This window comes from Tinamus guttatus, unplaced genomic scaffold, assembly GCF_059628265.1.
Source record: "Tinamus guttatus ecotype Peru unplaced genomic scaffold, ASM5962826v1 Tinamus_guttatus_pri_ptg000485l, whole genome shotgun sequence".
NCBI classification, from domain to species: Eukaryota; Metazoa; Chordata; class Aves; order Tinamiformes; family Tinamidae; genus Tinamus; species Tinamus guttatus.
Window position 1 is genome coordinate 150438 of NW_028289019.1, and position 24304 is coordinate 174741.

Below are 24304 nucleotides of genomic sequence, written 5' to 3' on the forward strand. Positions count from 1 at the left end.
ATGGCTAGCGTCTTCGGTCGTCTCCTGGCTGGCCGTGGAGCTGCCGTGCTCTTTGCGGCTGCTGGCACAGGGGCCCTAACCACTGGCTACCTCCTCGACCAGCAAAATGTTAAAGCTGCCGTACACGAAAAACGAAAACTCTTCCCTCCAAGGTGAGCACTTGGGGAGCTTAGTTGGTGGCGCGTAGGGCTGGTTAGCTGAGTGAGACAGGATGTTTAACTCCTTGGGGCAGGACAGGTTTCTGTTAAAGCTGCCGAGTACCTGCTCCTTCACGCAAACATGCCAGCTGTGGGTATGGTTTTGGGCTGTTGCTCCACGACCTGAAAAACAGCACCATTTATTGAAAAGCAATTTTAGATAGCAACAACAACGGCCTTTGAGACCAGAGTGTAGGGTTGTGGGATAATGTCAATGCTCTCGCTGAAACACTGCCAAATAATGACAAGCCTAAAAAATGTTTCACATTTTAGACAAAACATCAAATTAGCCCTTATTTTACCTCATCAACTCTTGAATGCTTTGCAGCACCTATCAGACTGGCTGATTGTATAGATTTTACTGTTAGGAACTATGGAAGTGTTTTCATTATGCAAGGTTTAAAGAAGTCTCTTATATAACTCCTGTACTTGAAATATACCTAATTCTATTACAGACTGGTTGGTTGATGATTAGGAACTAAATACAGACCTTCTCATGTGTAGATTGACTTTGCTGACCATATTTGTGAGAAACCATGTGGATCGAGAAACAATGTGGACCAGGCCCTGAAAGACATTATTTATTTATTTTAAGTAGTATCTTAGTTAAAATAAATTCTTACAGAAATAATAGGGTAGTGCCTAAAGCAAAATATTACCAAAAAGGTAAATGTGATCTGACTCACTTGCAAAAATACCTTACTAGAGCATAACTTCTTCACTTCCCCTGGTTACGTGCAGCTCTCTGTACATAATAAAACCATTGAAACACCCCCAAATATTGTTGAAGAGTTAGATTCCCAGCTAATAGCAATCAGACAGTGAACAGAACAAAGTTAAAGGACTTTTAATTCCAAATAAGAATGTCTCAGTAGAGGTTTAATGGGGCTTGATATACACTTTGAAACCCCTTCAGGATTCATTTTCCTGGTTGCCTCAGGTAACAGAAGGCTGCTCTTGTCTTTCGTTAGTATAGCTGCCCATTAGTGCAGTATGGAGTGATTTGAGTGTTTCTCCCTTTCTAAATTTCAATGCAATGTATAAACCAGGAACTAATTACACCTTTAATCCAATTGACGTACTCTGCATCCTGATCACTTTGATAGGTCTACAAATTAGCAAGGAATACTGTTTAAAGATACGATGTTAAGGGCTTGTGATTTTTTTCCTCTTCAGTGCAGACTATCCTGATCTCCGCAAGCATAACAACTGCATGGCGGAGTGCCTCACGCCAGCAATTTATGCTAGACTAAGGGACAAGATGACTCCCAACAGCTACACCCTGGACCAGTGTATCCAAACTGGGGTCGATAATCCCGGCCACCCTTTCATTAAGACTGTGGGCATGGTTGCAGGTGAGGAAGAATCTTATGAGGTAAGATGTTTGCCAGATGTCAGATGAATGCAGGTTCTCAGTAAGATATACATTCCTAAAATAAATTGTATCCCAGAGATTTATTATGGGCAGGTCAAGTGCATAAAGGTAGTGTTTCCTCTTTATGAGGATTTGAATGTTCTTCTACAGTAGAAAATAGAGTGAACATGAGGTACCACTAAAAGTGCCCTCTCTGCTGCAAAGTTAATAAAACGTGGCTGCTCAGGAGCAATACTCCAGCTGCTGCCAGCAGCTGCCTGCCGTCCTCCTAGTTGGTAGCAAAACTATGCAGCCCTATGCAAACCTGATTTAGTTTGCTAATTTAGAAATGGTAACTGCTTTGAAAAGCTCTGCCACAGCTATTGCTATACAGCAGCGATGGTGACTGCGGTCGGTACTGACATACCAGTGCTGCACAGCTCTAGCACCAGTACCCAAGGGCAGAGAAGACATAGGTACTCTCACATGACCCAAAACCAGGGCACAAGCTGCCTGGTGACTCTGAATGTGTATCCTGGTTGTGAATGCATCCTGAAATCTAATCTGGTTGCTACCACATCCAGTGCATGGCATAACTGGAGTAAGCTTGTAACTAAATTAAGGTGTAGCTGCACCTTCTTTTTTGTTGTGAGGAGGAGGAACCACTACTGAATGAATTCCTTATCCCTAGCCAGTTTCTAGAGAACGACTGCCCAAGACTCTGAACATTATCATAAATATTCCTTTCCGTCAGCATTGGCAAAGCCCCCTTTATGGTGGTCATCCAGGAATCAGTGCCAAGGAGTTTCTCCTGTAGCTGAAGCTGGCACATGAAAGTGTGTATATTCTATAATATTGCAGACTCTTTCTAGATTCTCTTGACTCCCTAGGTATTTGCTGAGATTTTTGACCCTGTCATTAAAGCAAGACATAATGGCTATGACCCACACACAATGAAGCATCATACAGACCTGGATGCATCCAAGGTAGGATTTAAATAAAATAACATGAAAATAAATGTACAGTGCTGCTTCTTACAATAGTGATATTGTCTGTAATTGTACTTTTTCTCCCCAATAAAACTCCAAAGGAAACAATTTTAGGGCTGAAGAAATCAGGATGCCACAATGACTAAAATGTCATATCCTACAGAGAATATGTCTTAACAAAATGACACCTGTTCTTTCTTTTTGCAAGGATGTTAGATTACAGTTTAGGTTTGCTATGTTGCCAAGGTTTTCAGCATCCAATGAAGGGCAAACCAACCTTGCATCTACATGGCCTTTTAGTGAAAGTACTCCGATCCACCCTGACTTCATGCAAAAGTCGATTGCCTTCATAGTTCAGCTACAGTGTAGTTTAGCATCAGCTTAGTCTTTCTTCTTTCAAAAGCTCTTCCAATTTTGGCCTTCTGCCTCTGTCCTTATCCAGATTTCCAAAGCTGCTCAGATTCTTTCATCTTCCAAGTTGGAGCTAAGAAGGATCAGCTGGTCACTTCACCACATTGAGTCTGTGCAGTAACCTTGGAGTTCCTAAAAAACTCTGTATCTGAAACTCTGAGGTGTTCTTAGTACTCTTTTTGTGATATCTACGAGAGGTCATGATCTCTGTCGAGAAAGATAGATACCCTTCTTTGTGTGTGATTGATAAACTTTTTAAACATGAGGTACATAATGGGGCACTGTGTGTGAAATGGAAACATTTCTCCTTCAGATCACCCAGGGCCAGTTTGACAAGCGCTACGTCCTCTCGTCATGCATACGTACTGGTCGCAGCATCTGGGGCCTCAGCCTTCCTCCAGCCTGCAGCAGGGCGGAGAGGAGAGAAGTGGAGAACATGGTGGTCACTGCTCTGGCTGAGCTCAAAGGAGACCTCTCTGAAAAGTACTATGGCTTGACCACTATGACTGAGAAGGAGCAACAGCAGCTTATTGATGTAAGTATAGCTCCAATACTGACACCATCTTCACTGACTCATTTATTTTTATCTTTGTCTTTATTTGCTGCACACGCTTTTCTGTGTAGCTAAGAAAGATAATTACAGCGTTAACCCAATAGTCAATGGCCTGCCGGTATTTTTATTACAGTGATAAATTGTCCATGGATAATACTTTGACTAAGCACATACTTTGCAGGTCCAAAATGTGATGCTGTATTCAGGTAGGAAGATTTGTGTCGAATCAAATACATATATATAGCTGGTGCCTCCTCTTTGGCCAAATAATAAAGTAAATTCAGGACTCTCTAAATTATTTCCTTGAGTAGAGATTCTCATTTTCCATAAGAATAGCCATTTAAACTAATATTACACTAAGATAAATATTATCTGTTAACTGTCTTCTAAGCTGTTCAAGTGATAGTTTTTTTTTTTTGTTTGTTTGTTTGTTTGTTTCTTTTTGCGGGAGGGCTATAATGTCTTTTAAGTCACAACTATGCTAATTCTAATTCTCCAATGTGATTGTAGCAAACTGCAACCAGGTCACCTTTTACCAGTCCTGTAACTGGTGCTGAAGGACTTGCAGGATCAGGCCTGTAACTATAGTTTTCATTGTCACACAGATGGAAACACAAGGAAACATAATTGATTTTGTCAGAGCATCTCATTGTTCAGTTCATACAGAGAGATGTTTGAGATGTCAAAGTTTCCAAGTGCTTTCCTGGTAAAAATGGACAACGGTCAACTATCTTGAAAATCCATAACAGGGATTCATATTGAGACTTTAAAAATTACAAAAATCTAGAAGATTGTTTAAGAAAAATCAAACCCTGAATATGCACTTTAATTATCCAGAGGAATGGCTGTACCCTGTTACCTGTATTCACGGCACGTTAATCCATAACATCAACCAAAAAGGAAACTGATGAAGTAACATGACTATTTATAACCCTTCAACTAGGTGTCACAGCCTGAATTAGCCAGTAGTTATGAATTTATGTAAGGTCAGTAACATTTTCATTGAATGTCTTTAGTAATAAGTTTATTGACAAGACATTGGTTACCTGTTCTAGGTTTTTTTTCATTGCCTTTTTTTCAGCAGTAGAGAGTTGTTCAAGGAGCACAGATCAAAATAGGATTGCCAAAAATATAATTCCTTCATGATTTACAGGTTAAATTCTTTAGGAAGTGAAACAGGCTTCATTGATTCAGCATTTTATCTTGTCTTATTTATTTGCTTTCACAATAATGCAAATTTATAAATGTCAGGGCATTGAATGTTGTAAGCTCATATTCCACCTTTATCTCATACCATTGCTTCCTTCCTTCAGTATTTTAGGATCTTGAGTCTCGAAGGTGTCAGGCTTTCTGCCAAGTTATAATAAGCACCATTTGATCATGGTGAGATCAAATCAGTGAGACCTGAATGGCATCCAACCAAGGAGTCATTCAACATGGGAGCCTATCAGTACTTTGTGGATTTAAGTCATAGGCTTACAAGGAAAGCTAGTGTTCAACTGATTGCATGTGCAAGAAGATATTTTTCTCTCACTCATAAATGTACAGTGGAGCAAACTGAGGCAGCACATACTGTGATCCTGTGATGAGCAGAGAGAACTCTATAGCTTGTGTTCTGTATGGTTGGTGTTCTGGCTGCATCATGCCCATCACAGGCCATTTGAAGATGAAGGGCTAAAATCTTCCATTGAGAAAAAAAAAGGTAAAGCTTATCAACTTCTCTACCATGCCATATTTATATTGCATAGCTTGCCTCCCAACTTTCAATTAAACCCTAGGAAAGGGAAACAAAAAACAAACCAAAAAGAACAATATTTGATATGACTGTATTTGAGGATTTAAGAACTAATAATTTTTCAGCACACACATGAAAATAAAATGCTTATTTGCTTGGAGAAACAAACAATTCAGTTAGTTAAAAAAATAATTATTTGACACATGGCAAGTGTCTAGCACACCAAATGCTATGTTTGATAAATCAGAAATAAAATTTCTAAGGAAGAAATGAACAAGTCTGTGATTTCAAAATGTCAAGCATTGTTTTAATTCCTACTATGATTTCTTACACAAAATAAATTGCTAAATCTCTATACTGGAGAAATTGGGTATTTTGCTATCTTTAAAGACTCGTTGCTTTCTCCTTCTTTGCAATTAATCTATCTGTGTGCAGATACATAGCTGTGGTTATAGTGCCCTGTATCTCCAGAGTCCCCCTTGTTGCATATATGTGGTGGGTGTGGAATTCCCCCTCTAAGAAAATGCCCTGAGTAAAGTGCTTTCAGTTTTTAGTCGAGAAGGAACCACACTCACAATGTGTCCTGTGCAGTTCACTTGTGTATCAATGGCCTTCCCAATAAGTGTGTAAGTAAGTGCTGTATTGCTCCCTGAATAAACATGAATTTTGTTTTGTTTCCCCTTTCTCTCTCTCTCTCTCTCTGGCCCCTTTTGGTGTCTAGGATCACTTTCTCTTTGATAAGCCAGTGTCCCCTTTGCTAACATGTGCAGGGATGGCACGTGACTGGTCAGATGCCAGAGGAATCTGGTATGTTGTGTGACCTGTAGACGCTTGTGTCATGCTTAAAAGATTGTATTACAAGTCTCCTTGCTTGCCCTAACCCTGCAGTCGCTCTGTCCTGATTCTTTCAATTTCTAGATAAAAATTAGATTTTGAGAAAGAGCCAGTGACCACCATGAAATCAGCAGAGCAGAGGCTAGAAGTCCAGTCTAAAGCTGGATTGTGGCAATGCTGTTAGCTAGGGATCATTGGCAATACAGTTGCAGGATACTACACAGGTACCTGAATTGCAAGGAATCCTTTCTTTTGGAATAAACTTCTGAATAAACAGCGCACACATCGCTTGGTGGAGGCAGCCGTGCAGTGAGCAGTGCCTGCATCCATCCTGGCCTATTTCCCAGCATTTCCAGATGCTATAACTCTGGAAAACTAGGTGAATAAGGATTATGAGAAATCCTCCAGCCCTATGTGGGTTCAGGGCTGCCAGACAGAATGCGTCTTTATGTGGAAAAAAATCTGGTATTCAAGAAGTGCATTCAGCAGCAGCATTGCTGTGATGAGCTAAACCCAGCAGTGAACAGGCACTGGGGAACCTAATCAGAAGGAAATGTGAGGACTTTTTATTTCAGTGAGCTTCAGGTTAGCTCCATGGTGCCTGTTTTAATCTGAGAAAGAATCTGGAAAAAAAAGATCAATCTGAGGAATCCCATTCATTGACTCTCCAGTCAAACAGAGAAAGTGCCAGCAATGTAAATGCTATCAAGTGAACTGAATAAAATAGATCTGTCTTTGGCTTGTTTTACTTGTGCCCCTGTTAAACTCTGCAGAACTATCACCACCTGCTTCATAGGAAGAGAGGGCACTACTTCTATGTACTCATGTAGACGTCTTTAATAGTTCATTGGGGGTGCTGGGTCAGGCCAACATCAATCTCTTTGGAAAATCCTACCCTGAATATTTGTACGTGACTGAAAATGAGGTAGCTGGACCTCCCTGTCACTGCTGTCAGGCTGTATGCTATGACGACTGTTCAGCTTTGCACCCACAAACTCCAACTGTGAAAAGGGAGTCGCAATAAAAGACAAGCTGGAAGTCAGATGAACTTTAACTCTTGGGTTTTATGTGTTTTTAGGTTGATAATATTCTGCTGTGTGTATGAACAAGTCTATTCTTATCAATCGTTTTCTACATTCTATAGAAAGACTGCCGTAAAAGACAAGAAAAATGGAGAAAAGTGAGGAAAAGTGACCTCATGTCTGACCGAGCGCTTCATAAACCAAGTCTTGGCTGATCTGTTTGAAGCAAGAGGGGCTAGCTTCTCTCCAGGCATTTTTATCTTGATTGACAAAGCAACATCTTTGCTGTCCAGAAGCAACATGTAGCTGTTTTCCTGAAACGCGTGATTTGACTGGAGGTGGCAATGCAGTGTTCCCCAGAGATATAAAGTGATTCAGAAGAGAATGCTATTAGGAGATTGCCAAGTCCCCAGCAATATGTAAGCGGGAGATTTTCTTCTAGATGCTCAATTTTCTTAGAAAAAAGATGCCAAACTTGCCTCTTGCCGGCAGTGTGTCCGGGTCAGGAGGCACCGTGTCCCTCCCAGCTCAGGACCAGGGCAGCATGATGTGATCAGAGCAAACTCCTCTCATCGCTGTGCCCTGAAAAACTTGCATAATTTCCATGGCATGGGGGATCAAACCACTCTTATCCCTAACACCACAGAGCAGCGTTATTTGGTAGTGCTTAATGTCTTCACAGTCCTGAAAGGCTGTGATAAAACTAATGATACTGAGAATTATTTTTCAGGGCTTATCTTGTGCTTTAAAGCCACATGTTTTTCTCTCAACCAGGCACAACAACAAGACATTTCTTATCTGGATTAATGAAGAGGACCACACCAGAGTGATATCCATGGAAAAGGGGGGCAACATGAAGCGGGTGTTTGAAAGATTTTGCCATGGTTTAAAAGAGGTACTAAATCGATGATGTTTTTATTCCTGTTTTGTTTATCACTGGACTCTTGTCACCACAGCTCACTCTGGTTAGCCCTGAACTGACATCTCCAAGAGCAGCAAAATCAAGTAACACCAGTCCAAACACCAACCCATGTTAAACCCATGCAATTACAGGAGGAAACAAGGGCAAATCGTTAGCAGAACTGTAGGGAAAAAATAGATAAAATGTCTCTGTAGCTTTTCTGTTGCTATCTTCAGCACTGGCTGGCTAAAGAAATATCCCTTCCTTGCCACCTTGTGTCTGCAGGCTGTGGAAATTCATAAGTAAAGCATTTTATTTTGGAAGCCTAGCCTGTTGGTTGTAATCCCCAATTCTGGGAGTGGAGTGGATGTCACTGAGAGTGTACCAGGACTCAGGAGGTAGGATGGCCTCTCTGGCTACTTTGGGCGGATACTGGGTTTTGTGATTGAAATACTAAGGACTGAGAGGTAGGACTCCTGGATTATACTCTGCTACCGCTATTCGTAAAGGAAAAAAGGCTCCTAGAAGGAGACCAAGTGGACGGAGCAGGAACCACCATCTCTGAGTGTGGATGTGCTGCTCCCTAAGAACCAGAAGAAGGTAAATTTGGAACCTTCCTTAGGAAGTTTGAGCAGGTAGTGGGTTTTGGAGCATGGAAATACAAAGGCACCTAATGGTTGCTTCTTTGGCACCGGGTGGTTCCTGACATCTCTTATGCTTCTCAGGAATGTCCATGACACTGAGCAGTGCATGGGTTTGCAGCCTGAATGACAGGGCTCGCAGATGTTTCCCCAGGTTTGCCTCTGCTGCTGGGGTTAGCTCATGTCCAGCAAAAGAAGATCCACAGACCTTGCTGTGAGAAGCGGTCAGGGAGCCCTGGGAATTGTCCAAAACAGATGCCTCGAGGCAGGAAGGCAGATCCAGTTTCTCACCATTAATTCTGGTGTCCTTGCAGACTATGTGAATGATGTTAAAACTGCCCTTTATTTTGTATCTTTCTGCAAAATAGAAGTATTTCCTAAATTGCAGCAATCCTGAGTATCTGGATAAGTATCTGGTTTTCTTCTGGCAGTGACTTTACTGAATGGAGTCAGTAGCGGGATCACAGAAGTCAGGCTGGAATGTGCCGCTGAGTGGATGGAATAGGGGCCTATTCAGAGGTCAACTGATCTTTATGATGTTCCTGCAGATAATAATTTCAGTCTCCCTTGCTGATTGGACTGGAGATGTACTAATGAAAACCATTATATAGGTCATCTTACATTGGAAGCAGGGCTGTTAAATTTAGGCATTTAGAAATCACGAAAATTATAGGAAAGTGCACTTCAGCGCCTTGCGTTTGCTCCGTAGCGTTTGCGGCTTGTGCTTTGCAACATCACTCCCCACACGCCAAGGCTGGAAACTAATTTATAGTCTAGATAAGTAATTCTTATGTAAAAATACGGCTCCTTGGACTAGGGCAATACAAAACCATCATGACAGGGAGGCTTGTGACAAAGTGCCAAAGAGGCCAGTGGTAGCGAGCAAACAAGGAGAGGTACTTGTAATATTCCTGGGGGACCTTGGTGCCTGGTAAGCACAAAGATTTGCATCAAATCCAAGCCAGACTCTGCTCAGGCTTATATTAATGCACCTCCTTTGCTATTAGTGACGTTCATCACGAACATAAATACAAGGTGGAAAGAATTTCACCTATAAACAAACGTCAGAGGATGAGATTTTTTTTTTTTTTTTTTTACCTTCACAGGTTGAAAGATTAATTAAAGAGCGAGGCTGGGAGTTCATGTGGAACGAACGTCTTTCTTGGCTCTGTTCTGACTTGTCCTTCCAACCTGGGAACAGGTTTACGCACCGGAGTGCATGTTAAGCTGCCAAGGCTTAGCGAGGTACATAAGTCATTTTTAAAAGGCAAGTGACATAAGTCAGCCCTTCCTCTGATTTATAAGGGAATAAATGAAAAATGACAGCTCGCAGTGATCGCACCTTGGCAGGATGTGTAACAGCAAGGTCCCAGGGATAATGCATGACTAATGGAACATACTTTTGTTCTGCAAATTATTGTAGTTGTAAAGGAAATTACTCTGCTCAGCAGGCAGCCACCAAGGCAGGCTGTAATCCAAACACAGACCATCCATCTCTGCCTCTCTTTTGGGGGATTCTCTGAAGTCACGGGTAGTAGCATTACAAGGATGCAGCACGATAAGTAGGGCAAAAAGCAATAAGCACAAAACTGTTCCTTCTGTTAGGATCCCAGGTTTCCCAAAATCCTGGAGAACCTGCAGCTGCAGAAGCGTGGCACTGGTGGCGTGGACACGGCAACTGTGGCGGACGTTTATGATATCTCCAACCTGGACCGCATGGGTCGATCAGAGGTAACCTGTTCTTTTTGTTTTTAAAAACCACAAATCTGTACTTGCTTGAGTCAGTGTCTCTGCGTTTGGGGTCACTGTGGTTATAGTCACACCACGGCCTTCAGCAGAGCTAGGGCAGCGTTTGCTTCTGGTGGCTCTGACCCAGTGGAAGTGCTTGCAGTGGTGCAAGGACCTGAGGTGTCACCTCTGAGCTCGCTCTGCAGAGCTGCACACTAAGATGAGGTGGGTTAGGCTTGGTCACCTCTTTGGAAGCTATTTCCGTTTTGAGTACAAAAGTTCTGGGCCAGAAACAGTGGAAATGCCCCCAAAACCTGATGGTGAGGCTGCTCGCCTGGCAGACCTCCTTCCAGTTTAAGTATTTTTACAAAGCTGCAGAGCTCCTACGAGTAAATCTACTGGAGGATGGGGAAAAAAACCTTTCCTCCCTGGGAGAAAAGTTCACCCGCAGCCGCATCAAGAAAAACTGAGAAAAAAAGTTAACCTTGCAAGACTATGTAAGCCCAGTGCTTCTAGCACTCTGCTAGTAGCTAGGAAATGTAGATTCAAATCTTCTGTCAAACAGGTCTTTTACTTGCTATGTGGGTGCTCTAAGCTCTCCGCTATGGCCCGTCAGGCAGACCCCAGTGGGATCAATATCTGCTGAGGACTTCTGCTCCCCTGGGCTCCTTTAATGGGATTTGGTCTCGGATGCCATCTGCATGTGTGAGGCTTTGCAGGGCCACCTGCCTGCCTAGCAGCAAAGCTTTAATTACCTTGGGGCTCTCACTGCAAGTTGAACTCCACTGCAAAGCGGAGCACAGGGCCCAGGTGCATCCACACCAAGAGCAGAGCGCTGAGCAGCCTCAGCAGCTCCAGCGCTGCTGCAGTTCGATGCTGCTGCTGCCACCCAGCACCTGAGCTCTGCCTGCCTCGTGACAGGTTCCTGAGACACACACGTAATCACAGACTCACAGGATGGCTGAGGTTGGAAGGGACCTCTAGAGATCATCTAGTCCAACCCCCTGTGTTGAAAATGTTGCAGTTGAAAGCCGTAGTGGTGGTGGGGGGGGGAAGGAGATATCAAAAAAAAAAAGTATCGGATTCACAAACAGTCTGTGGACTGTAGGTCCGATCACCTTCCTAGGAGCGAATCGAGTTCCCAAATAGTGTGATCCACTATAAGCTCGACCCTGGCAGTATCGGATTCACGAACAGTCCGTGGACCGTAGGTCCGATCGCCTTCCTAGGAGCGAATCGAGTTCCCAAATAGTGTGATCCACTATAAGCTCGACCCTGGCAGTATCGGATTCACGAACAGTCCGTGGACCGTAGGTCCGATCGCCTTCCTAGGAGCGAATCGAGTTCCCAAATAGTGTGATCAACTATAAGCTCGACTCTGGCAGTATCGGATTCACGAACAGTCTGTCAACTGTAGGTCCGATCGCCTCCCCCCAAACAAGTAGTCGAGTTCACAAACAGTATGATTTATTCAAATGCAACATTTACAAAGCAGGTTTCGGATGTCAGTACAGGAAATTCTCTACTAGAGCGTGGGGTTTTTAGCTAGCTCTGATGTACAAATGTGCAATCATCACTCACCCCAGAAGATGGGAGAGGGCTCTCAGTCTCGAGTCTCCTCAGGCGACATTCTGACGCAAGGGGAGGAAAGGGGGATCAGCGCATCAACTGATCCAGAATTTATGATGGATTCTTCCCTCTCGCTTCTTAGTCTCTTCAGGCAGCGTCCCAGTGCGAGGGGAGGGAAGGGGGATCAGCCTGTCGACTGACCCAGGAGCTACGATGGTTTCTTCCCTCCCGACTTTTCATCCTTAGTTCACCTTTTATACTTTTCTTTACATTCAGGTGGAGCTTGAGTGACTAGAGTCATACTTAATATTGTTATTGATTGGTGAAAAAGTTTCTCGCTTTCATTTAAAGGTACAGTCAACCGAAAATCTAGAGCGCATGCTCAGTGAGGGGTGGTCGTACCTCGGAGGCGGGTAACTTTTGGGATGGAAGTATGGTTTTCACATTATAATGAGCAAAGTTCAAGCAAAGTTCATCATTTGCCACCTTTGCTGGCTCAGCACCGGACTTGTTATCGTATATCTCTCATTAGACAGCCACTGCGCGGCTTATCAGCAGCCCAGCACAGGGAGTGCAACAGAGTTTGGCCGCGGAGCCTTCACCCCGCTCCATCCTCCGTTACTCCCTTTTGCAGCTGCGAGGAGGGCAAATTGCGTTGCCCAGGGAACCGTGGAGGAGCAGAGTCCGTGCATACCAACCATCCTGGAAGTGGCAACTGTGTAGCACCCCAAGCAGGCCTCTGTAATACCAGAGCTGTGTTAGGCCCTAGTTTTCCTCTCAGTTCCTGCTTTCAAACAATTCTTCCACAAACACTCCTTCCACACTATCCACCCCGTGACTATAGTCACTCAAGCTTCACATGAAGTTGTTTAGGTGTTAATATTACATGCCCTAAACATGATGCAGTTAAGCGAGTGATTGCACATTGGTACATTAGACGTGGGAAGTTACAGGAAAGGCAGGGAGTCTAGTTCTACAAGAATATATATATATACAGAAAATATTGCAGTTACAATAGTAAGTAATGCTTATAACAAACTTTGTATCCACCCCGTGACTCCAGTTACCATTGTATATTGAAATTTAGTCTCAAATTAGAGTCTTAGTACTTGGGACATCAATAGGGTCATCCACCTGTAAAGGGGTATAAGCGGTGAACTGAATCATCTTTATGTTAATAGCTTTCATTATAGTAGATTTTACACAGGATATTGCTATACTTAGGATAATTATCATCACAATGAACATCACCACATATTCTATCAAACTTTGGATCCAACCAGTGACACCAAATCCAAACCAACTAAACACCTTCGCCAGCCAGGTAGTGTTCATTGATTCCCGGAGTTCATGGGTGTCTTTCGCCACCTGTCGTATCTTCTCTAATTGGATATCAAGGTCCTGTGTAACATTAGGGATATAAATGCAGCAGTCGGTACTGGAGAGGTTTAGGTAGCCACAAAGTCCATTTTGGCGTAACAGCATCAAGTCCAGTGCCATCCGGTTCTGAAGAGTCATTTTTGATGTGGCTTGTAGTTGTTGATTGAGCAACTGTATACTAGTATCGGTGGCATTAGCTAATTTTTCTACTTGATAGGCTAGCTTACTTAACCATAATCGCGTTTGCACAGTAGCACGACCAAATCCAAAAAATCCTTCCATTCCCCAGGCTATGCGGGTGGCTGCTCCTGGGTCCTGCCACCCTTCTACATGTCCTGACAGTTCTATTTTTGCCCGTTTTGCTCGAGCCATCCAGTGGGGTCGGAGGGGAGTTCTCCTCCACATGGGGCACAATGTTGGAAGGCCCAAGGTACACTGGAGTTCAGGTAATCCAGCCCATAAGGAGGTATACATATTGCCATCACTGCAGGCCCAGATCAAACCAGCCGGAGCGTCACCAGAAGCTATACGGCAATCATTACGAGGCACAAAGTCTTCACTTACTGATTTATATTTTATGCTGTGATTATGGCACAGACAGCCTATTTTTAGGGAAATGTAAACTGGCCAATAGTGTCTGACCCAATCGTGTTGTTCCCAATTGGAGCAATTTATCACATTTTGGCAATACCACAACGCTGACTTGTTTGATACTGAGCCAAAGGAAAATCCTGGGCCAAATGGTGTAAAACCCCTGAAGTCACGGAATTCTCCAAACCAAGAGCAATCTAATTTATGTTTATGTTGAGGGGGACAATCTTGCCCTCTCTTCCACTGTATACACCAGGATGCATTTATAGGTTGACTATATTGCAGAGTGGCGGTTGCTCGTCCCCAAGGTTTTAAATCTGTTGCTCCCCATAAAACCCAGTCACAGGGAAGAGTTGCAGTATTATTGTCTTCATAATAAGTGCAAATTGTCTTATCAATGGTAGAAAAATTAAATGGCTGACTAAACTGCACAGCAACTCGCTCTCTCTTTGGAGAATAAGGATTCACTATATGGAGAGTACCTGGTGTACTCCATAACCTCAGCAAGCTCCCTGCTATGTCAGTGGGAAGGATACCCATAGGAAGGGGGTCTTCTACAGATTTGGGTAGAGGCAAGCAAGCGGTAATACTAGATTCATTGAGAGCAGTTGCAAACCCCTTTATTAAAGTTAGGGCTAAGTTATCCTTCAAACCATGGGTGGCAGAGTCAGGGACGGATAAGGTTTGTGCGTTGTCACTATGAGTATCTCCTTGATTCCAGTGCACTAAACATATCAAGCCAAAGCATATCTTCCCAACACAAGTTGGAAATATCATATTTGCTAATCCTAACTACAGCTCTATAACCCTATTACAAATATCTGATTTACAAATATCAAAACAACACTATGCAGGAAACTAACAATCCCGATGGATACTCAAGATCAGTATAGGAGAGTCCTTGGTTCCAGGTACAATTGTCCAGCATTCCGGGTTTTTGACATCCTGGAAAACAAAAGGAAGAATGCTCGGTCTCTGCCTTGACCGGCACAAATTGGATTGTTATTGATTTTGAAGCATAAACAAGCAATTATATTTGGTCAGAAGTCGGGAATGATCCACCGACTGCTTATGCGGTGTATCTTCCCACTAGCATCAGTGGCTTCCCAGGCACATAGTCCTCGAGGTTTAGCCAAAATTAAAGGGACAACACCAATAGAGGGCAATTTTGCCATCACGGGCTGTCCCACCTGCATTTGAATAGGTGTATGCTTTTGTGACTCTGAGGGCTCTGATAAGGTGGGAGCAGGTGGTCCTGTGGGACAGAAAGCTTGTATTTTGGGGCTTCCATAAGTTCCCCATCTGTTATTTACTGTGTAGACTGCTTGGGATAGCCGCAGATCCCAGTTAGGCTGTGACACTTTTGCATGTTTCTTAATCATGCCATTGACTCTTTCCACTATACCATTAGCTTGGGGATAATAGGGAGTGTGAAACACCCATTTTATTCCTTCTTGTTTTGCCCAATCTTGCACTACAGTAGCAGTGAAGTGACTGCCATTATCACTTTGTAGGCACTCTGGTGCTGGGAGGCTACTAAACCAGTCCTGCAGGATTTTCACAGTATTCTCACCAGTGGCTGCACTTACTGCCGTGGCCATGGTTAGTCTGGATACTACTTCCACGCCTAACAGGATGTATTTTCGACCACGAGCAGGTCTTAATGGTCCTACATAATCGATTTGCCAGGTGCTCCATAAGACTTTGTTTCTTTGAATGTGCTGAGGGGGAGCTTGATTAGGATGATTCATTTTCAGTCGGAGTTGGCATTGAGGGCAAGCTGATATGATTTCACTAACTAATGCTACTGACACAGGCCATCCCCGTGCCACACATTCGTGATATAGATCATTTTTCCCCGAATGTCCCCTTTTTACATGCAACCATTCGATTAGCCTTTGCCACTCATCTCCTTCAGCAGCTACTGTTTGCACTTGCGCTAACCTATCGACTTCCTCATTCCACTTAGTTGCGGGTGCACTAGTTTTTGCATGTGCCTTTACCCATCCTATTTCTAAAGGTCGGTGTCTGCTTACTTCCAAAAGTCTCTGCCAGTCACTTGTCCTCCACACTGGTACACGATTTACCTCCCAATTATTTGCTTCCCATTGACATATCCATTCTGTTGCTCCCTTAAATGTGGCATAGGAATCAGTATAAATTACCTCAGCTCCATTTTCCACAGCTAACAGCAGGGCTCGGAGTTCCCCGACCTGGGCGCTACCGTCACCCTCCTCAGTTACTGACCGTCCTGAGCTTATTTCCAGGGCTGCTGCCTTATAATTCCACCCCGTGCTTGTTCTTCGGGCAGAGGCATCAGTAAACCACACTCCATCCTTTTTAGAGGATACAGTGAATTCTGGAGCTACCTTAATAGGTGAAGGCTTATAAGGAAGACATAATGTTGTAATGTCTGAGCTTACTGGCTGTTGTAATTTGGAGGTCTTAGTTGGTCCTTCTTTTAGTGCTAGCAAGTGGCTTATTCCTTCTAGATAAGCATACCATTTGCGGATCGTTCCCTTCTGTGCGACACCTTCAGGAGGGGGGGCGCCTTTAAGAATAGGGCTTAACAATGGAAAAGGCCCCTGAACGATGATATCCTGTGAGGTTCGTAGTTTTTCTGCCTCTTTCACTGCCCGAACTAAGGAGAGAAGTCCCTTTTCCCACTCAGAATAACGCTGCTCTGTCTCTTTAAAGGAGGTAGACGAGAAAAGCAGGGGTCGCGAAGGACCTGAAGCTCCTTTTTGAAAGATGCCGCAATAGGAGGCATGTTCAGAGAAACCCCATTCAGCCCGAAAAGGGTCCACTGGATTTAGGGGGCCTAACCTCTGATTGATAACTAATTCATCCTTTAGGGTTTTAACAGCTTCTGCATGGATCGGAGTCCAATCCCACGGTTTGTTCTTTCTCAGCAAATCATACAGAGGACGGGCAATTACAGAGAACCCAGGAACATGTTTCCTCCAATATCCTAGTGTTCCCATTAGTTGTTGTAGTTCCTTCTTGTTTTGGGGTAGGCGTCCCTTTTCGATCTCTGTTAATGTATCGTCGGGCACAGCTACAGCTCCTGATACCCACAAAGCCCCCAGGAATTTAACTTCTTGTGCTGGACCTTGACATTTGGATGGTGGTACCTCCATGTCATGGTCTGTTAATAGTTGCCAAACAGTTTGAGCAGTTTCTCGTACACATTCTTTGTTGTTTCCACCTATTAGTATATCATCTATATATTGATAAATGCATATTTCAGGGGGTTTCTTTACTGTGGCTAGAAGCTTTGCGAGCGCATTATGTGCAATAGTGGGTGAGTGTTTATATCCCTGTGGCAATCGATTAAAGGTGTATTGTACACCATCCCATGTAAATGCAAACTGTGGCTTATCTTTATCTTCTAAGGGTACCATAAAGAACATATCTTTGATATCTAGGGTGGCCATCCAGGGGTGTGCAGCTGATCGTATAGCCATGACAATCTCAGCTATGCTAGGGACTGCCGCTGTTAGTGGGCCGGTGTTATGATTAAGTTTTCGGTAATCAATTGTCATTCTCCACTTGCCATCTGGCTTCTTGACAGGCCACACCGGGGAGTTATATGGAGAATGGGTTCGGCCAATTATGCCTCGCTTTTCTAAGTCCACAATTACTTCAGTTATTCCCTTCTTTGCAGCTGCAGGCAAAGGGTACTGGGGAACATTGGTCACATGAGATGGGGGCAGGGCATGGGTTACTTCCAGCACTCCTACCGTTAGGCTTTCCTGCTCGTTTCCTCCAAAATTCCAAACACTACCATTAGGCAGGTACCATCGTTTTCCTCTAAGTACATCGTATCCTAGAATGTTCCCAGGGTGTGAACTTAGTACATCCACAGCTGTCATCCTCTTTTCCCCAGGCAACCATAATTGGGTCCTAGCAAGTGGGCATTTTTCTTTAGCACCTGTTACTCCACTAATCACAATAAATTTTTGAGAGGGTTTAATTCCTAATGATTCTGCTTGCAACTTGTTCAGAACACTAATCTGTGCTCCAGTATCAATCAAAAATTCTAGACTAAGTTTTTTTGGACCAACAGGAATTGATATATAGGGTTCTTTGTTTTTGGACCATTGAAAAATATGTATCATGCGGGTTGGGCGGCCCGAATCCCAATCCGCATTGCTTAGTTTTTTTGATCTCCTAAACTCTTCACTTAGAGGCGCAAAGGGATTGTTTGTTCTGTCAGAGGCAGGGGCAGAGGGGGAGTTCTTGTCTTGTCTGCTTGGAGGAGGAGATTCAGTTGCTCTGCGTTCCAGGATTTCAACCAATTTTCTGATGCAGCTAGTGGATTGCCCCTGCAGCATAGCGCGGGGCACTCCTAAAGCTAATGCTTGTCGCCATAAATCATTGCGCAGAGTGCTGTTAATTTGATTTACTGATGCTGGCAGACCCTGAAAGGGTTCCAGTTCATGTTTCGGGTATGGTCGACCCTCCAATTTTCTTGTGTGAAATACCTTCCTAGCTCTCCCTGATTGTTCTGATAGAGGCTCAGGGTCTGACCATGCCATCTCTCGTCCATAACTCACCATGTCATGTAACAGCTCTGCCCAAGTAGGGACGTGTGCAGGGGGGGCGTGAAGGTTCTGATCATTATGCTGTTGAGCCCGTATGACCCTTTCCTTTAAATTTTGCATATATATCTTTGCTGTGTCAGGCAGACCCTTAATAAGGGGCCTTAGGTGGACTGGGTCTACCGGAGCCATTAACGGAACATCAAAGCGTCCTCGGTCATACATTGCCTGAATACAAGCAGCTTTCTGCATTGCCTCTGATAAGCCAGACAGCCCCCTAACTTTGATTATTAGTGGCTCGTCTCTTTCTCTGGGGTCTATTCCCCCTGCCCAGTAAGCAACTCGAGCAGTAATAGATCGATTATCATCTGGGAACCCCTCATCTAGAAACACTCCTGGTCCCCAGAAGCCTAAAGATTCTTCTCTGTCTAACAATATTCTGTCGCCACCTGAAAGGGAAACTCTCCACAAGTATTCAGTTTCGGTTTCCCCAGGCTTTCTTGAAAATTTAGTCTGCAGTTCTCCTAATTCTGAACCTGAATAAGGAGTAGTCCGAACTGTGGTGCGGGGATTCCGACCTCGGGGACCTTCAGATGTTTCGGTCTTTATCAGCGGCCGAACAGCCACTAATTCTGAGGATTCTTCTTGTATCTCTTTATCTGGATCTCCCCATATGTCCCCGTCCCAGTCCTCAGGCTCAGTGTTAGTAATTAACTTTCTGATTTGCCGCATATTAGGGGGTCGGGGTGCCTGCATCAGCATTGTTTCAATTCGCTGCTCCAGTAACTGGGTACGTCTCTTTTCCTTCTCTAATTCATACTGCAAATGTTGAATTTCTGAATTCTTACTTTGATAATCTAATTTCAATTTCTGAAATATTTTATAGTCCTTCTGCGCCTGAATTAAGCAACCGCCCAGAATAGCACAAATAACACCCTTGCCTCTGCCGTCCTTAAACTTAGCATGGCATTCCTCCATTCTTTGCAAAACCTTTTCAGGATCTGACCAATTATCTCTGGCCCAATCTTCCCCACCTTCTGAGGGACCACATTTCTGTCTCCGTAGGAATTCCTTTATCGACATCCTGCCGACTACGCCAATTTTGTGTTGAAAATGTTGCAGTTGAAAGCCGTAGTGGTGGTGGGGGGGGGAAGGAGATATCAAAAAAAAAAAGTATCGGATTCACAAACAGTCTGTGGACTGTAGGTCCGATCACCTTCCTAGGAGCGAATCGAGTTCCCAAATAGTGTGATCCACTATAAGCTCGACCCTGGCAGTATCGGATTCACGAACAGTCCGTGGACCGTAGGTCCGATCGCCTTCCTAGGAGCGAATCGAGTTCCCAAATAGTGTGATCCACTATAAGCTCGACCCTGGCAGTATCGGATTCACGAACAGTCCGTGGACCGTAGGTCCGATCGCCTTCCTAGGAGCGAATCGAGTTCCCAAATAGTGTGATCCACTATAAGCTCGACCCTGGCAGTATCGGATTCACGAACAGTCCGTGGACCGTAGGTCCGATCGCCTTCCTAGGAGCGAATCGAGTTCCCAAATAGTGTGATCCACTATAAGCTCGACCCTGGCAGTATCGGATTCACGAACAGTCCGTGGACCGTAGGTCCGATCGCCTTCCTAGGAGCGAATCGAGTTCCCAAATAGTGTGATCAACTATAAGCTCGACTCTGGCAATATCGGATTCACGAACAGTCTGTCAACTGTAGGTCCGATCGCCTCCCCCCAAACAAGTAGTCGAGTTCACAAACAGTATGATTTATTCAAATGCAACATTTACAAAGCAGGTTTCGGATGTCAGTACAGGAAATTCTCTACTAGAGCGTGGGGTTTTTAGCTAGCTCTGATGTACAAATGTGCAATCATCACTCACCCCAGAAGATGGGAGAGGGCTCTCAGTCTCGAGTCTCCTCAGGCGACATTCTGACGCAAGGGGAGGAAAGGGGGATCAGCGCATCAACTGATCCAGAATTTATGATGGATTCTTCCCTCTCGCTTCTTAGTCTCTTCAGGCAGCGTCCCAGTGCGAGGGGAGGGAAGGGGGATCAGCCTGTCGACTGACCCAGGAGCTACGATGGTTTCTTCCCTCCCGACTTTTCATCCTTAGTTCACCTTTTATACTTTTCTTTACATTCAGGTGGAGCTTGAGTGACTAGAGTCATACTTAATATTGTTATTGATTGGTGAAAAAGTTTCTCGCTTTCATTTAAAGGTACAGTCAACCGAAAATCTAGAGCGCATGCTCAGTGAGGGGTGGTCGTACCTCGGAGGCGGGTAACTTTTGGGATGGAAGTATGGTTTTCACATTATAATGAGCAAAGTTCAAGCAAAGTTCATCATTTGCCACCTTTGCTGGCTCAGCACCGGACTTGTTATCGTATATCTCTCATTAGACAGCCACTGCGCGGCTTATCAGCAGCCCAGCACAGGGAGTGCAACAGAGTTTGGCCGCGGAGCCTTCACCCCGCTCCATCCTCCGTTACTCCCTTTCGCAGCTGCGAGGAGGGCAAATTGCGTTGCCCAGGGAACCGTGGAGGAGCAGAGTCCGTGCGTACCAACCATCCTGGAAGTGGCAACTGTGTAGCACCCCAAGCAGGCCTCTGTAATACCAGAGCTGTGTTAGGCCCTAGTTTTCCTCTCAGTTCCTGCTTTCAAACAATTCTTCCACAAACACTCCTTCCACACCCCCCTGCTCCAGCAGGGACACCTAGAGCACGTGGCACAGGGCTGCATCCAGGCGAGTTTGAAGATCCCCAGAGAAGTAACGCGCTGAGGCTGCAGCCAGACTCATGCCCGTCACATCCAGCCACCTTGCACTTTCTGCCTCTGGAACAGCACATGCAGCTCGCATGCACTTTGGTATTTGGACATGCCCTTGAATGTTCTCACAGCCAAGGGGCATTCAGACAGGGGTTGGAGAAATTAAATTCTGGAGTTTGGAACCTATTTTGACAAGTAGGTAGCTAAGTTTCTTAGACTCTGGCCTTAAACATATAGGAGTGAAAACCTGTTAAGTTGTATTATCTGCAAAAACAGTATGCAACAAAAGTCATTTGTTAATAACTGAAACACCACCATGTGTGCTTTATACTAAGATAACACTAATGATTTAAAAGGATTATACAGCATGATTAATTACTACAAGTTCCACTGACAGATGGCTTGAACCTATAAATTTTTGCTTATATGAAGATTTCCACTGTCAGCAGTACCTCATACAGTGAGGATTTGAGGAGCTGAGCCAATAAGATACAACCCCTACTATGAAGATTTCTAAATCTAAATAAGACAAGACAAAGTCAAGAGTACAGAAATGTTTTATTATATGACATATATAATAGAAATTCCACTATGTGCTAAATATGTTTGTAGAAATGAATTATGTTCCCAAAGGTGCGAGATAAAACCATTAGTATTTTTGCTTTGTTTCAATTACTAGTCAATGTGAAATTAATATGGAATTTCTTTTCTCCTGGAGGCTGCAAATTCAGACCTCTAGTCTATAAAAGCACAATAAACTGCTAAGCCACTGAATTGCTTGATAGTAAAAACTAATCCCCTGAAAATCATGATGTCCCCCCATCACAATAAAGAGACAACGGATTTAGTTTCTGCATTCAGTTTTAACAAGTGAGTCATTAAAGGTTCCTAATGAACCATTTCATGAGGATTAAGAAAAATCAGTGCTATGGGTGGCTGACCACTGTGAAGTGACTGTACTCCAAGGAGGTACTGTACTCTGAGGAAGTAGGATGAATCCTACTTCAGGAACGGGGATCCTGGGCTTTATGAAACAGCCTCTCCAAAACCCCTGTCAGAACCAGCAGGACTGTTTTTCCCTGCATAAGGGCAGCTGACAAATTACCGTGGCAGGGGATGCTCATCTGCAGGGGAAGTGAGCGAGCTGTGGAATAAAAGAATCTGTTCTTCTCAAAGCCCTTTCAGCCCAACTGAAAGCTAAACTGAGTGAAGCTTAAACTGAGTTAAGGGAATTACTGTGGCCTCCCACTGGATCAGTGCATGAGCATGGTGCCTATGCCACAGGGCGTGCGGTCTCAAGGATGTGGCCTTCCTTGCACCTGGTTCTACATGCAGTCTTTGCCGCACATGCCACTGTTTCCTTCCTCTATTAACAGCCTTACCTGAACCTTCTTTATTTCTGTTGCTGTTGTTGCAGGTGGAGCTAGTTCAGATTGTCATGGATGGGGTCAATTATCTAGTTGACTGTGAGAAGAAACTGGAAAGAATTCAAGACATCAAAATTCCACCTCCGTTGCCTCAGTTTGGCAGGAAATGACCCTGCTACTGATGACTGGTAACTGAGGGTAAATACGGCCACCCTTCTAACAGAAAGGCGCCTCTGTATATGTCTGTATAAATAGCTTGTATAATAAAACACTACCTGATAATCCAATGTCTCTTTAGATACCTGGTTACACTGGCAAGAAAACAGTGCTTTAGTAGGATGTACCCACCTGCCTCGATATACTCTTTTATGAGGATTGTTTCCCTTTTCTGCTGCCATCTAAGCACTCTTTACCTTTCTTGGCTGGTGATAAGGAAAGTATTATTTGAATGAGGGAAAAAAAACACACAAATATTTTAATTCTAGATTGTATTTGCACTTAAGGCCGTATTTATACAGGCTGCTATGAGCACCTGTCATTCACAGTACCACTTCTCTCCAGTGACTGCCCTGGCAGCTGAGTCTGGCAGCATGATGGGCAGGTGCTGAAAAATGCTCACTATGTTTTTGACATTCATAGTAAGCACGGTAAGTTCAACAGTAAATTAGAGCAGACAGTTGCATATGGTCTCAGTCTCGGCAGTCAGTCACGTAACCCATCAGCTGGAGCTCCCCGGTGCCCTTCTGTGGCGCTGCTGCTCCTGGGCTCTGCATACACCCTTCTTTACTAGGGCATCCCAAACCCTCACGCTTGCTTAGCCCAGAAGAATCCACTAGGTCATTCCTTAGCTGCCACTTTTGGCCTGTGCCCCGCCCCAGAATCAGCAAACCAACCCATTTGCTGCTCTTCTGTACCCAACATCAAACTGCCCAGCACGACCTATTCCGGGCTTTTCCTGCAGCTTTCAGGGGCCAGGCCATGGAGCACAAGCACTAGGTACCTGTCACTCATTGAAGTGCCTAGGGTGTGTTGTCATCCTGAATAAAACCATCTCTGTGCTCACCACTATTCTATGTGGTGAGAAGCTTGGTAGAAAGGAAAAAAAAAAAAAAAAAAAAAAAAACAGTAGATCATAATGGTCCCAATGCTTTTCTTCTGTATATTGAAACATACTCGGTGTTTTGCAGAAACCACATTCAAAAGGCCAGTTCCTCCCAGGAAAAGACAATCAGAACATGCCCTTGTGAATATGCTGCCTGTGTTGCACTTGGGTTGGGAGTAAGATCAGCAGAATACAGTTCAGATCTGCCAGGGCAGCCAAAGGAACCCGCCAAAGTGCCCATGGCCACTGTAGGAACAAGCACCTCTAGGCCAGGCAGCCCAGGAAGGTGCTGAGCCACGGGGCTCATTGCGGCACCTCAGGCAAGGGAACTCTGTCGCTGTGGCTGGGCACCAGGGCCAGGTCCCTGTGCTGCCCTGGGCTAACATGCTCCTGCTGAACACACACACAGCCAGGCATCTCTTGCATGGCTGCGCTGAACTGTGTACATGGATCTGACATGTGCCATATGCGGCATTCATCCCGTTCCTACCCTCCCCTGTCCCTGGGTTTTCCCTCCATTATCCAGAACTAAAGTGTACCAAGTTACTCATGGTTCTCCAGCAGCCATGGTGGCACTTTGCAGCAAAGAGACTCCTGCTGATATCCCATAAAAG

General features: G+C 44.3%; 1 protein-coding gene across 1 annotated transcript; it reads left to right on the forward strand.

Moving 5' to 3' along the window:
- LOC104574291 (creatine kinase S-type, mitochondrial) lies at positions 1 to 22865 on the forward strand. Its single transcript, XM_010221539.2, is given in 10 exon segments — positions 1 to 152; positions 1374 to 1572; positions 2442 to 2537; positions 3265 to 3486; positions 5961 to 6046; positions 7870 to 7990; positions 9744 to 9794; positions 9796 to 9882; positions 10243 to 10368; positions 22639 to 22865. Coding segments are annotated over 10 exon segments (1260 nt in total). The 3' UTR covers positions 22759 to 22865.
- Positions 22866 to 24304: the final 1439 nt, after the last annotated feature.